The 15,000-nt window shown below is 41.0% G+C and overlaps 1 protein-coding gene across 1 annotated transcript in view; it reads right to left on the bottom strand.

The window, feature by feature from the left end:
• Positions 1-14,958, bottom strand: part of LOC139247171 (myoferlin-like) — a gene marked incomplete at both ends in the record, with an annotated part of 16,348 nt that extends 1,390 nt beyond the window's left edge. Inside the window, 8 exons of the mRNA XM_070871558.1 lie at positions 1,087-1,245; positions 1,330-1,511; positions 4,211-4,288; positions 5,279-5,369; positions 6,100-6,297; positions 6,648-6,790; positions 12,770-12,872; positions 14,844-14,958. Coding sequence (XP_070727659.1) covers positions 1,087-1,245; positions 1,330-1,511; positions 4,211-4,288; positions 5,279-5,369; positions 6,100-6,297; positions 6,648-6,790; positions 12,770-12,872; positions 14,844-14,958 — 1,069 coding nt within the window. The remainder of the gene's footprint in view (positions 1-1,086; positions 1,246-1,329; positions 1,512-4,210; positions 4,289-5,278; positions 5,370-6,099; positions 6,298-6,647; positions 6,791-12,769; positions 12,873-14,843) is intronic.
• Positions 14,959-15,000: the final 42 nt, after the last annotated feature.

Raw genomic sequence — 15,000 nt, 5'->3', positions numbered from 1 at the left:
TGGAATGAAAGAAAATAGTTCACAAAATTGAGTACAAACAGTATTATTAGAGCAAAAAGATTGCGGTGTTTAAAAATCATTCTGCTGAAACAAGACCATTGTCAGATTATTTAAAAAAAATTATCTCACATTGAGGCCAAGAAACTGGGGCTGGATATACCCAAGAGCTATGGGGAAGGCCTGTTGAGGAAGTCAAAGAGCAAACAGCAGGCAAAAAAAACCACACTTATATTTATATCGTGCTTTTCACGACCACCAGATGTCTCTAAGCGCTTTACAGTCAATAAAATACTTTTGGAGTGCAGTCACAGTTATAATGTGGGAAACCCAGCAGCCAATTTGCACATAGAAAGCTCCCACAAACAGCAATGTGATAATGACCAGATAAACAGGTATGTTGATTGAGGGATAACTCCCTTGCTCTTCAAAATAGTGCCATGGGATCTTTTACATCCATCTGAGAGCGCAGACGGGACCACGGTTTAACGTCTCATCCGAAAGACGGCATCCCCGACAGTGCAGCACTCCTTCAGCATTGCACTGGAGTGTCAGCCTAGATTTGTGTGCTCAAGTCTCTGGAGTGGGATTTGAACCCACTACCTTCTGGCTCAGAGGCGAGAGTGCTATCCACAGCCATCGCTGACAAGGACCAAAGCCAGTCAGGCGAGCTGGAGGCTTCAGTTTAGATGGCAGAGCCGTAGGGAGGGAAAAGGCCAGCAGGCTCGGCATTGAAGGTATTCTTAAATCTGCCAACAGATTTTAGAATGACAAGGTCGAAATTGCTTTTTATTTGTAACTTGGTGGGCCATTTGTGCAGATAGAAAGGGGGGAAATGGGCAGAAATTTCCCATGTATCTAAATACCGATCAAACAGTATAAACACTGAACCAGTCAAAGCTCAGACACAAGTTTGCAGATGAGAAACAAGATATAAATAGATAATCACTAATTCTGGCTTATTAACATTAAAGCTATAAAGGCAAAGCGACAGGATGTATTTATTTAATGTGTAAAACACATCAGAGCTGGGGGAAAGGCTATATCTTATTGTAATGGCAAAGTGTAAAGATACTCCAATATAGTTACTTTATCTTTCAATATCAGTTCAGCAGCAACAAGGAGCTCCCCAGATTTCTTTGTTCCATTCTTTATTGGGTACCAGACAAGCCAGGGCGTCATATCAGTGTTTGGATCCAGCTTCACCATTGGAGGACAGGTACATCTGCCTAAAAATTCATCTTTTCCCTGTATAGAACAATCAAATTTAACATCTTGTCCTATACAGATAGGCAAAATCAATGCAAAGAAACCAAATTAAATAATACGTACAACTTGGTCTTCATCAAATATTTCAATCATCACATTCGGTGGATTTTTAATGATGTTTTCAGGGCTGCCATAGATATCAATGTCATTGAAAATAAGGGTCTGGTCCCAGGTTGGGTTCAGAGTGGATTTGACAACTTCGGTTGTCTTGCTTTGATGAAGAAATGAAACATGAGCATATGGATCTGCAAAAATAAGGTCATAGTTTTTAAACCTGAAAAAGCAAAAATACTTCAGGGGCGATTGTACTCCAAGCAAAGATCAGTGTGCATGGGGATTGAAGTTTGGGAAACCAGGGGGAGGTGCAACCTTTGATTATTTTAAATGATTGGAAAATCACAACCTGCATCTCCGCTACTTCCCAAGCTGCATGCCCCTCGAGCACTAGATTGAAGAATCACCTCTATTGATGAGAAGCCAACATAAAAAGCTGAAGGTTTTATCAATTTCCATTAAAAGCAAAAGTGCAGGTGGAACTCATGCAATAGAACAACTGGAATCAAAATGAACTACACAATTGAGTCGATACAGATTTCAAAACAAGAACAATTTGAAAAATTTACAACTATATTAATTGATGCCTGCAATTGTCTTGAGCTTATTGCTAATATTTTATACAATGTACACTTTCATTTCACTGCACCTCCTCATTGCAAGGCTGCTAACTGTTGAAGCACAACATTTGGTCTCAGCACCTCTGGTCTAAGAGTGCATGATAAGGGAGAACAAAAAAAAACAAGGCCCTCAGTCCTGATTGCTATCCAGTGACTCATGTTACCAGGCGCCTTTGTGCACAAGTCGAGTGAGGACACGGTCATGCTTGGCTGAGATAGCCCCCTCGCCTTAGTGGTTAAAAGGCTTGCTGTCTAAGCTCACATGAAGAATGGTCACTTAGGCCAGGTACACCACACAACCTGGAAAACCCAAAAACTGAACAGTGCAGAGTATAAATCTATGACGTGTATTTACAGAGTGTAGCAAGGCACTGGCTCGTCATAACTTCAGCTGCAGGTGTATGCAACACTCCACTTATGTTGTGTAAGACAGAAAAATTGAAAGGTTTTCCTGAAATGGTTTATATAGTTACTACACTGACAAGAGGCACCCTTCCTCACCACAGACTGGAATTCCCACCCAGTGTTCAGTGACATTCAATCTTGGGAGGAGTGACAGTAGGTAGGAGCCGGATGTGCTACTGGGGCCTTTCTTTTGTCATCTGCCAACACAAACAAGCAGATACAAACACTGACAATTTGGTGAAAGACAGAGTTGATGCGCATCACGAGTTAACACCTTCAGGACAGGCGAGGAGAAAGTTAGATGGACTGAGGGGGAGAAAAAGATTAGAATTTGTAATTGCTTGTGATTTGCGCAATGGTTCTCCTCAAAATCATCCCAAACTAACATAACAAAAGATGTACAGCTGGCTTGTAACTGTTGGCCTCCAGCATACAGTGTCAAATATTTGGAGGAAGTTCACAACTTATAACTAACTGCTCGGTACAGATGGGCTGCAGACCATTAAACATGGCAACTTTATATGAACAGGGAAGGCCAGAATTTCCACCTGTTGATATTTATGACTGCTTCCACCTCATTGGACATCGAAGAGCAGACATCTTTGGGCTCTGGCATTATCTACAGCTCGTAATCACCCTTATCTGTACAACAGACTTGCTGAACATAACACTTTCCTGTACAAGCTCCCACAACCTAGTTCCAGAAATTATTGTTTAGGTCATGTGCAGGTCAGCCTTCAATAACTGACTAGAGTCCAAGGCATTTAACTCTTCTTTTGCCAACTACTTTTTTTATGCAGCAATATTTTTTTTTAAAAAACAGGAAAATTTGAAACATTTAGAGTAATCCCATTTTATTATAAATGCACCTAGCAAATGGAACTTAACTACTGCTACACAATTGCCGAGAACTGAGAGAGTCCAAAGTGACATTTACAACAGTACTGCATTTGCATTGGATCCTAGATAAATGCAGCAACTTCAGGGAGTTAGTTGCAACAATGACACGAACCTAGATATTCAAAACCCAGAACATAAGGACCGATTTTACTCCCAGGTGTCAAGACAGTCGCAGGATATCTGCTGCACCCGTGAGTGCAAAAGTCCGCTCAATTTTCCTGGCTTCGGCCATTTGCATGGCACAGATCTGTCCTTGGCTGCACCTTAAGCTGGGATTGACTGGTTGAAACAGGAGTATAATTGGACACCCAAGACCCCAGTATCCTGGCCTATTGGAGTGCAGCAGCCTGAAGGGCCAAAGGTGGGGATCAAAGAGTTAGTTGCATTCCGTCTCCTTTTATCTTCGAGATGCTGCAGGGCACCCTGCAAACACCTCTTCTTGCTTCATTAGCATTCTTATGGTGCCCATATAGCAGGTTGTTTTGCAAAACCCTAGAAATCCCAGGGTGATGTCATGGAGGCACAGACCTGAGGCAACACATCTCCATGCCCATTTCTGCATTCTTGGACCTGGGAACTGAGTGCACCCCACACTCACCATACAACCTTTATAATAGATGTAAACAACCAGCCACATATTAAAAGACAACCTGATTACAATTTCACCGAGGTTTTAAACAAAACAATTACTTTAAAAAGATCCTGAATTGAAGGATTAGAAACAAATGTTCACGTGTGGCAGCGCGGTGGTTGTACTCCCACACTTTCCATTTTGTTGAAGGTTTTACTACAACAGATCCGTTCTGTAGAATTCACTTCGGATTTACTCATTAGTAGCACAGGACTAATATTATATATACATCCAAGATATTTTTATGATGTAGGAAGTTCAGATACAGAACACAATGCCATTTCGAACAGTTCATCAAATAAATTTTACTGGATGAAGTTTGACAAGCACATACCTGAAAAGCTGTCTTTGTCCATAGCAACTATGGCTCTTGCTTGATAAATATAGCAACGGAGGTGATAGATTAAAGGCCCTGGAACAAAACACCAGCATTACCAAAAGTATGCTCTACTCTAGATTACACTCCTAAATTAAGCATCGATGTGAAATGTTAATCCAGTGTGAAGGCCCAAACTGATTCTGAAGTGAAGCAAAATCTTATTCCAGTGAGCCCCATTCTGCTGTGCTCCTCAGGTCAGGCCCCAACCTCCAGATTCGGTCTGCATTTACATTATTCTCTCTCTCTCTCTCATATTGGACAGTGACAACTCAGTAGCCACTGCTGAAACATGGAGAGGCACATCGACTCAATCAAAATATGTATATATAAATGGGAAGCAGCTCGTGCTAAACGGCACATTTTTATTCAGTATCTACCAGGGTAAATAACTCCCATGCCCCCAAGAGGAGGGTGCCAGGCTGCCTGTCCAAACCCGTGGCTGCCATTGTCAGGCCGACTGTAGAGTTGGCTGACAATTAATAAAATGGCGGCCACGGCAGTTCATCCGCCCCTTTAAAAGGTGGACACACCGCCCAGCCACTGGCAGCTGCGCATCGCGCGTAGCTGTCGGGCGCACCGATAAGTGGTCAATCGACTATTAGGGAAATGTCGCTTCCAGGGCAGGGACCAGGCAGTGCACATTCCTCCATTCGCACAGGAGCAGGGTGAATATCTTCTCCACGTCAAAAAATCAAGAGGGCAATTTCCTGATTGTCGGAGACTGGGCTCTTTTTTTTTTAAAAAAGGGGCAATTTCGGCCCCAGTAGCTATAAAACATTACTACAAATTGGTAAAAACACCAAGACAGGTTTCTGGGCAATGGTTTTAGTGGACAGAGGGAGAGAAGAGGGGTGGTGTTGGGAAAGAGCAAAAAACACATTATTCACATGTTAGTGTAAGACATTAGTTTTGGTGAATAATTTCACAGGAAAATGATCAGCCTTTACTGCTCCACACAATTATTGGTGGAAGATAGTCTGTGGCATTATGGCAGAATGTTCAGAACTGTAGCGTTTTACTTACGGTCAAACACACAGGAGATCATGGGGGCATTTGCTCCAAACACAGATTCTGTAGTTGGGGATTTATCGCCATCCTCACCAGAAGCTGGAGCCTTAAAAAAAAAGACAAAACAGACCACGAACGATATCTTTAGGGTCATTTATTCCCGCCCCCCCGGACAGCTCCACTCCATAGCAACATCACACAAAGTGAAATTTTCACAAAACTTTGAAAGTATTACATAATGCAAAAGCAAATATACACCCACAAATCCTGGAATATACCAGTTCCAACTAGTGAACAGCACTGCAAAATGTTTGTGCTCAAATGGCTGTGAAGCAATGAAATAGTTGTAATTCTAAGATCCTTAGAAACCCAAATAATCTTTTTACCGCACACAGAATAAACCAGGCACAGAAAATTGCCTTAACTTTAAAAATATTGCACAAATTAACAGATTAACATTGAACAGATGTGACAGGAGCAAAGAATGTCCTGGTGGAAAAGCAAGTCAAGCTGGCAGAGATTGTTTGTGATACAATAATGGCAGCAATGGAAGCTGGGCATCTGGTGAAAAACCACATGATCCACAACAGATCAAAATTCAATCTCCAGGAGCTCCCTGGCAGCTGTACAAAGAAAGCAGCTTGATTGCTATAGGATATTACAACTCAAGGGATTTCACCGTAAAGAGTGGCACTTGTACACTAGAAAGATGTTTATGACCTTTGTGATGAGAACAGTTCCTGATCTACAGCTACCCACCGAGTAATTTAACTAATTACACAAATGTGCAAGTGTCACAGACAGAGGTGGTGTTTTAAAGAAATCCCAATACTTACAAGAGCACCTTCGAGTTTGAAGACTGCTGCAGCCCCAAGTCGCCCAGATGGGGACATTTTGCGTCTCCATCTTCTGCGTCTATAAGTATCTGATTTCCGCTGCTTTAAGTGAAAGTTCCAGCCAATCAGAGATGCATATTCCCACCCTTCGGAATCCTGACCAGGTGATTTGCTCTGAAAGTTGGAAGCAAGTTCAAGCTAACAAGATACACAAAATATCAGCAACAGATAGTGACGTTTTCTAACAATATTTGCACGGTGCCGATAATCTGATGTTGCTACTTTAGGTTTTATCACGAGAATTAACTTGGTTGCCACAGCTAAAAGCATACAGCCAGTAATGTACATGAGTATACAAGTTTCGCAGACAAAACAGCAATCGAGATATAAATCAGAATGGAAATTAATTTTTAGCAGAAATATTTCGATGGACTATTCCCGCCAGCCAAGAGCTTCAGGATCACACCCAAACCCTCAGCAGGATAGCTAGCTTTGACACTTGTTGCAACTAGCAAACAACACATTTTCTACAGACTGACAGAACACACCTTTGATGGCAGTTCAGGTTGCAGATTGTCTTTTTTGCGCCTTCGCACCCAGCGCCTGCGCCTATGGGTATGATACATTTTCTCAGTGGAGACCCAGGATTTGGGTGTGTCATCTGGTGGTAATGTTATTCCGTACTCCCAGCCTGCCGTGTATAGAAGGGAGAAAAAGGAATTGAACAATGACAAAATGGATACAAGATTTTAAAACTCTCCAACAATCTTGAAGCAGGAGCAAGTTATAAAAGTCCTCGACAATTTGGAAAGCAGAGTTATTCAATCATGTTTGCCATGTTTTTTTGTAGGAGGGTGAGGCAACTTTGCAGATTGCTATACACTCCTGAAGACAGTGGGATACACAAAGTGCAATAAGCAGACTTATTAATTTGTCACCACATGCCAGACCCAGACATATCCTCTGATTTGTAACCCAAGTTGAGAAGCACAACTTTGCTTTTTATTCCACTTCTGAAAATTAGAAAAATCTGCAATTTGGTTGTTAAATTGGACCTTTTAAAAAGTGAACAAACTTGAGTGGAGTCCTGTGCTGTAACAGCTATCGCCATTAAGATACAGTTTGGTTTGAGCCAGGCCAGTGCTCTCTGCTCCAAAGTAAACTTGCCCAGGTTTGCAACAGCCAGATGGCCTTAGTGAATCTGGCAAGTTTCCTTTGGTACAGACTAGAGAAGCTGGAACTGTTCTTGGAGCAGAAGTGGTCAAGGAGATATTTAATAGTTACTCAAAATTATGAAGCATTTTGATAGAGCAAATAAGAAAAAACTTTCTCCACTGGCAGGAAGGTCAGTAACCAAAAGATAACTTGGCCAAAAGAACCAGAGGCAAGATGAGGGGAATTAAAAAATAAATATATAAACGCAAGTTAGGAATTGGAATGCACTGTCTGAAAGATGTGGTGGAAGCAGATTTCAATAGTAATTTCAAAAAGGGATATTTGAAAAGGAAAAATCTATAGGACTACGGGGAAAGAGCAAGGGAGCAGAACTAATTGGACAGCTTTTTCAAAGAGCTGGCATAGGCACGATGGACCAAATGGCCTCCTTCTGCACTATCATTCTACGAGGCACACGAGACAAAAGCCGGTGGCACTAGCATGGCAAAAAATATTAAAGCTGCTGCCAGTGTGCCACACAGCCCTCAGATACATTACAGTTAATCCCAAATATTTTTACCATTTATCATGATAAAAACAAAATTTTGAATAGCAGTAGGTGAAAACAAATCGCACCAGAATTGTTGCATTAGCTCCCTTCAAGAAAAAAAGATGCTATTCATCATCACTTTGAATTCAGTTTGGTCCTGTAATTTTTCATATCATTACAGTTAGGTAAGAATCCTCAAATAGTACAGCACAGGAGACCACCATTCAGTCCAAAGTCTGCGTCGACTCTTTCGAAAAGCGATTCAGTTAGTCCCACTCCCCCACGCTTTACCCATATCCCTGCAGTTTTTCTTGAAGGCTATTATTGAATCTGTATCCATCAGGCAGTTAGGATTCCAAATCCTAACACTAAAGTGTCTCCTCATGTCACCTCTAGTTTGACAATCAACTTAAATCTGTGCTCACATCATCAAATCTCCTCTTAGCCTTCTCTGCTCCAAGGACAACCACCCCAGCCTCTTCAGTCTATCCATGCAACTGTAATCCCTCATCCCTGGAACCACTCTCGTAAATCTCTTCTGTGCCCTCTCCAAAGCCCTCATGTCCTTTTTAAAGTGTGGTGCCCAGAATTCGAACCAATACTCCAGCTGAGCCGAAGTGTTTTACATAGGTTTAGCAAAACAGCCTGACTATCGTACTCTATGCCTTTATTTATAAATAAGACAGACTTGGATTTATATAGCGCCTTTCACAACCACCTGATGTCTCAAAAACACTTTACAACCAATGAAGTAATTTTGGATTGCAGTCTCTTGTAATAAAGCCCAGGATCCCATATGTTTTATTAACTACTTTGTTAATCTGTCCTAGAAACACAGAATATAGGTGCAGGAGTAGGCCATTCGGCCCTTCGAGCCTGCACTACTATTCAATAAGATCATGCTGATCATTTACCTCAGTACCCCTTTCCTGCTTTCTCTCCATACCCCTTGATCCCTTTAGCTGTAAGGGCCATATCCAACTCCCTCGTGAATATATCTAATGAACTGGCATCAACAACTCTGCAGAAGAGAATTCCACAGGTTAACAATTCTCAGTGAAGAAGTTTCTCCTCATCTCGGTCCTAAATGGCTTACCCCTTATCCCAAGACTGTGACCCCTGGTTCTGGACTCTCCCAACATCAGGAACATTCTTCCTGCATCTAACCTGTCCAGTCCCATCAGATTTTTATATGTTTCTAGGAGATCCCTCTCATTTTTCTAAACTCCAGTGAATAAAGGCCCAGTTGAACCAGTCTCTCCTCATATGCCAGAGAGTTGGGCATATGCAATCCCAGGAATCAGTCTGGTGAACCTTCGCTGCACTCCCTCAATAGCAAGCACATCCTTCCTCAGATTAGGAGACCAAAACTGAACACAATATTCCAGGTGAGGCCTCACCAAGGCCCTGTACAACTGCAGTAAGACCTCCCTGCTCCTATACTCAAATCCCCTAGCTATTAAGACCAACATACCACTTGCCTTCTTCACCACCTGCTGTACCTGTATGCCAACTTTCAATGACTGATGTACCATGACACCCAGGTCTCATTGCATCTCCCCTTTTTCTAATCTGCCACCATTCATATTCTGCCTTTGTGTTTTTGCCCCCAAAGTGGATAACCTCACATTTATCCACATTCTACTGCATCTGCCATGCATTTGCCCACTCACCTAACCTGTAAGTCACCCTGCAGCCTCTGCACATCTTCCTCACAGCTCACACCACCACCCAGTTTAGTGTCATCTGCAAACTTGGAGATATTATATTCAATTCCTTCATCCAAGTCATTAATGTATATTGTAAATAGCTGGGGTCCAGCACTGAGCCCTGCGGCACCCCACTAGTGGCCTGCCATTCTGAAAAGGACCCGTTTATCCCAACTCTCTGCTTCCTGTCTGCCAACCAGTTCTCTATCCACATCAGTACATTATCCCCAATATCATGTGCTTTAATTTTGCACATCAATCTTGTGTGGGACCTTGTCAAAAGCCTTTTCAAAGTGCAAATACACCACATCCACTGGTTCTCCCTTGACAACTCTACTAGTTATATCCTCAAAATTCCAGAAGATTTGTCAAGCATGATTTCCCTTTCATAAATCCATGCTGACTTGGACTGATCCTGTCACTGCTTTCCAAATGCGCTGCTCTTTAATTGTTTCCAACATTTTCCCCAGTACGGATGTCAGGCTAACTGGGCTATAATTCCCCGTTTTCTCTCTCCCTCCTTTTAAAAAAAGTGGTATTATATTAGCTACCCTCCAGTCCATAGGAACTGATCCAGAGTTGATAGACTATTGGAAATGATCACCAATGCATCCACTATTTCTAGGGCCCCTTCCTTACGTACTCTGGGATGCAGACTATCAGGCCCTGGGCATTTATCGGCCTTCAATCACATCAATTTCCCCAACACAATTTCTTGACTAATAAGAATTTCCTTCAGTTCCTCCTTCTCGCTAGACCCTTGGTCCCCTAGTATTTCCAGAACATTATTTGTGTCTTCCTTCATGAAGACAGAACCAAAGTATTTGTTCAATTGGTCTGCCATTTCTTTGTTCCCCATTATAAATTCACCCAATTCTGTCTTCACTAATCTTTTTCTCTTCACATATCTATAGAAGTTTTTGCAGTCAGTTTTTATGTTCCCAGTAAGCTTCCTCTCATACTCTATTTTCCCCCTCCTAATTAAACCCTTTGCCCTCCTCTGCTGAATTCTAAATTTCTCCCAGTCCTCAGGTTTGCTGCTTTTTCTGGCCAATTTATAGGCCTCTTCCTTGGATTTAACACTATCCCTAATTTCCCTTGTTAGCCACGGTTGAGCCACCTTCCCAGTTTTATTTTTTTACTCCAGACAGTGATGTACAATTGTTGAAGTTCATCCATGTGATCTTAAAATGTTTGCTATTGCCTATCCACTGTCAACCATTTAAATATCATTCACCAGTCTATTCTAGCCAATTCACATCTCATACCATCGAGGTTATATCTTTCCTCAAGTTCAGGACCAGTCTCTGAATTAACTGTGTCACTCTCCATCTGCCAGTTAAAGATTTATGCACACCCCCAGGTCTCTGTTCATGCACCCACATTAAAATTGCATCATTTAGCAAGTATTGTGTCTCTTCATTCTTCCTACCAAAATGTACCACCTTACACTTTTCTGCATGAGGTTATATCTTTCCTCAAGTTCAGGACCAGTCTCTGAATTAACTGTGTCACTCTCCATCTGCCAGTTAAAGATTTATGCACACCCCCAGGTCTCTGTTCATGCACCCACATTAAAATTGCATCATTTAGCAAGTATTGTGTCTCTTCATTCTTCCTACCAAAATGTACCACCTTACACTTTTCTGCATGAATTTCATCTGCCATGTGTCCACCCATTCCACCAGCTTGTCTATGTCCTTTTAAAAGTCTGTAGATCTTTCTCACTGTTTAGTACACTTCCAAGTTTCAGATCATCTGCAAATTTCAAAATTGCACCCTGTACCCCCAAATCCATGTCATTAAACGTACATCAAAAACAGCAGTTCTAGTACTGATCCCTGGAGAACAACTGTATATCTTCCTCCACAATTGTTTTCTATCCCTTAGCTAATTTTGCATCCATGCTGCTGCTACTCTTATTTTATGGACATCAATTTTGCTAACATGTCTAATATGTGGTATTTTATTAAACAGCTTTTGAATGTCCATATACACATCATCTGCACTACCCTCATCCACCCAATCTTACCTCATCAAAAATATCAAGTTAGTCAAACACATTGCAGAAGAATCATTTGTTAACTTTCGGCTTCAAACCAATTATGCTTTTAGTAGTTTAACAGGTACAGCAAGATTCATTCATCACTAGTTCCTGGACTAACACCCAAGATTTCTATTTTAGGCACCAACACATCTCTATAATGCTACATGTACCATCTTACATTTATAAAAAAGCTTAGGAAAGCAGAACATTCCATAAAAGCCTCTAATAGATTTAGGACAGTTATGCCAACTCAAGCATACAAAAGGCTGCTAAGGGTATATTCATCAGACCAAGATTACTGAGTTTTAAATTGGTTTGCAAACATTTCTTCACATTAGCATAATTGAGTCAGTAAGTACTTTCAATGCCTTATGGTTTCCATGTTACTTGAACTCTGTGAGCAGCTCTCCAAAAATTCCATCAATATTCAGAGTTTGGCTTTGTATATAGTGGTTAACTCTACACTCAGGATCCAAGACCACCTGATGTCCAGATGCAACGAATGGCAACAGAATCATGCTCTACCCAACCTTAACCAGCCACAAAGACATCCTACACATTTATTTCACAGAATTTTCTAAAGCATTATCTAATAAACAGATCAAAGCATTTGGCTTGCACACCAAAACATGCACAAAATTATATTTTAATTAAAAGTTTGTCAGCAGGGTTAAGAAATGCAACATCTCCGGTCACTTTGTTCAGCTGGTACAGGTACTTTAAAATCATGCACTTGCAAATTATTAAGTCTTAAAGTACAAAATGTACATTGAACAGGTGAAAGTGAAATACCTATACAGAATTGAGGATGCATCATATTGAATAAAAAGGATGGCTCGTGACCCATCAGTATGACCAATTAAATCAATTTTGAGAAGGAACCAACAATAAAGATTATTATTGAGGTGTCTGAAGATAGCGTTGCATCCCAATATTTCCATTTTTGAAACTATTACACATAGTGGCAAAGAAAATTATAAAGATTGGGCTGAAAATAAAACTTTAGATAGCTTGTTTCTACTTTAGATGGACACCAGTGGGACATTAACTCTTTCTCCTCTTCCCTCCTCTCACCACAACCATTTTTTGCAAGTTAATAGAAAGAGGGGAAATTTATTGAAAAATCCAGTCTGGAACAATTAAACAGTAAAAATGTTCCCCTCATACAAAATAAAAGGTCTTCCAACGGTAGGTTGATCTCAAAATTACCTTGCTCATCCACAGCTCGATTGACATCATACTCCCACTCCTCCACCCAACTCCAGCCAGGTGGATTCTCAATCTCGTCTTTCGATGAAGACTTTTCACCATTCTATTAAAAGAAAATAAAAGCAAACTTAAGGAACTCTTAACAGGATTAGAAACAGCTTTAGTTAGTAAACTGTACGAATCATAAAAGTTGACTTCAAGCTTGAAAACATGAAATAAGAAAATCATAATACAAGGTAACCAGGAGCACAAAGACGTGCAGGAATTGCATTAGGCTATCGGCAAATGGTTTCAGAGCTTGGTTCAGCAGTTGTTAACTTGGCATTCAATTTCAGCTTGTGCAACCTGCAGGTAGGAACATTGTCTGGTTACTACACAAGATAGAAGTTCATGGATAGGAGGTAATATATTAGCATGAATAGAGGATTGCCTAACCCTAACCCGAAAACAGAGAGTCGGGATAAATAGGTCATTTTCCGGTTGGCAAACAGTAACTAGTGGGGTGCCACAGGGATCGGTGCTGGGGCCTCAACTACTTACAATCTATATTACTGACTTGGATGAAGGGACTGAATGTAATGTTGCCAAGTTTGCTGATGATACAAAGATGTGTGAAAAAACAAATTGTGAGGAGGACACAAAACATCTGCAGAGGGATATAGACAGGCTAAGTGAGTGGGCAAAAATCTGGCAGATGGAATATAATATGGGAAAATGTGATGTTATCCACTTTGGCAAAAATAATAGAAAAGCAAATTACAATTTAAAGAGAGAAAAACTGCAAAGTGCTGCAGTACAGAAGGACCTGGGGGGTCTTTGTGCATGAAACACAAAATTAGTATGCAATCATTCAGCAAATGGAATTAGCCTTTATTGCAAGGGGGATGGAGTATAAAAGCTGGTAAGTCCTGCTACAACTGTACAGGGTATTGGTAAGGCCACACCTGGAGTACTGCATACAGTTTTGGTCTCTGTATTTAAGGAAGGATATACTTGCATTGGAGGCTGTTGAGAGGAAGTTCACTAGGTTGATTCCAGAGATGAGGGGGTTATCTTATGAAGATAGCTTGAGCCTATACTCATTGGAATTCAGAAAAATGAGGCGATCTTATCAAAACATAAGATAATGAGAGGGCTCGACAAGGTGGATGCAGAGAGGATATTTCCATTCATTATGGAAACTAAAACTAGGGGACACAGTCTCAATAAGGAGCCACCCATTTAAAACTCATGAGGATGAATTTCTTCTCAGAGGGCTGTGGAATTCTCTGCCACAGAGAGCTGTGGAGGCTGGGTCTTTGAATATATTTAAGGCGGAGAGACACAGATTTTTGAGCGATAAGGGAGTAAAGGGTTATCAGGAGCAGGCAGGGAAGTGAAACTGAGTCCATGATCAGATCATCCATGATCTTATTAAATGGCGGAGCAGGCTCGAGGGGCCAAATGGCCTACTCCTGATCCTATTTTTTAAAATGTTCTCATGTCTGGGCAACGTTGCCTCAAGGTCTGTCATTAGTATTCTGGGAAAATATTCTTAGTGTTCAGGTACACCTATAGCAGCTTTTGTATTCTTGGCATGAACATCTCTTCTGGCTCAGTAACACTGCAGTAGCTTGTAAATCTATGGGTATATTTATAGTCTGCTAAAAACAAAGTGCGACAGTCACATTTTTAAATGACTGAAAGAGTTGAAGAGCTCATGAGAGCGTCAAATCATTAAATGCACCACGGGCACAGGGGCCATGTGAGCTTTACCAACAATTACACGTGTGGGTTGCATGGTTTGTGCAGTGTGGGAGCTTACTGAAATGGTGTTAGAACTTGCACCAATGCCAGACTAGTACCATTTCCAAGTTCCTGACATTATAATGTAACACTCAAAGCCCAATTCAAATAAATGCAGATTAGTAAGAGTTTGTGACCTTGAAATATTGCTTTAATGTTACTAAGTATTATCTAACTATAGAGAACACATTATCACTGTGCAAAAGAACACTCCAACCACACACTCGCATGAGTTGTCATATGATTGTACTGTAATAAATGCAGAAACACCAACTATTACAATACACACCAGATCAGTGTAAGGCTCCTCCGCTACTTTCCATTCAGCTCCTGGATAGCGGCTGTTATTTTCATAAACTTCATCAATAAATTCTGTGTGACCAGCATCAGCTTCGGTTAGCAAACTATTAGCAAAAATAAAATGAGCCAAGTTATGGGTATATTTT

The sequence above is a fragment of the Pristiophorus japonicus genome, unplaced genomic scaffold (assembly GCF_044704955.1).
Source record: "Pristiophorus japonicus isolate sPriJap1 unplaced genomic scaffold, sPriJap1.hap1 HAP1_SCAFFOLD_2617, whole genome shotgun sequence".
Classification (NCBI taxonomy): Eukaryota; Metazoa; Chordata; class Chondrichthyes; family Pristiophoridae; genus Pristiophorus; species Pristiophorus japonicus.
This window is presented reverse-complemented; position numbering and strand designations above follow the sequence as displayed.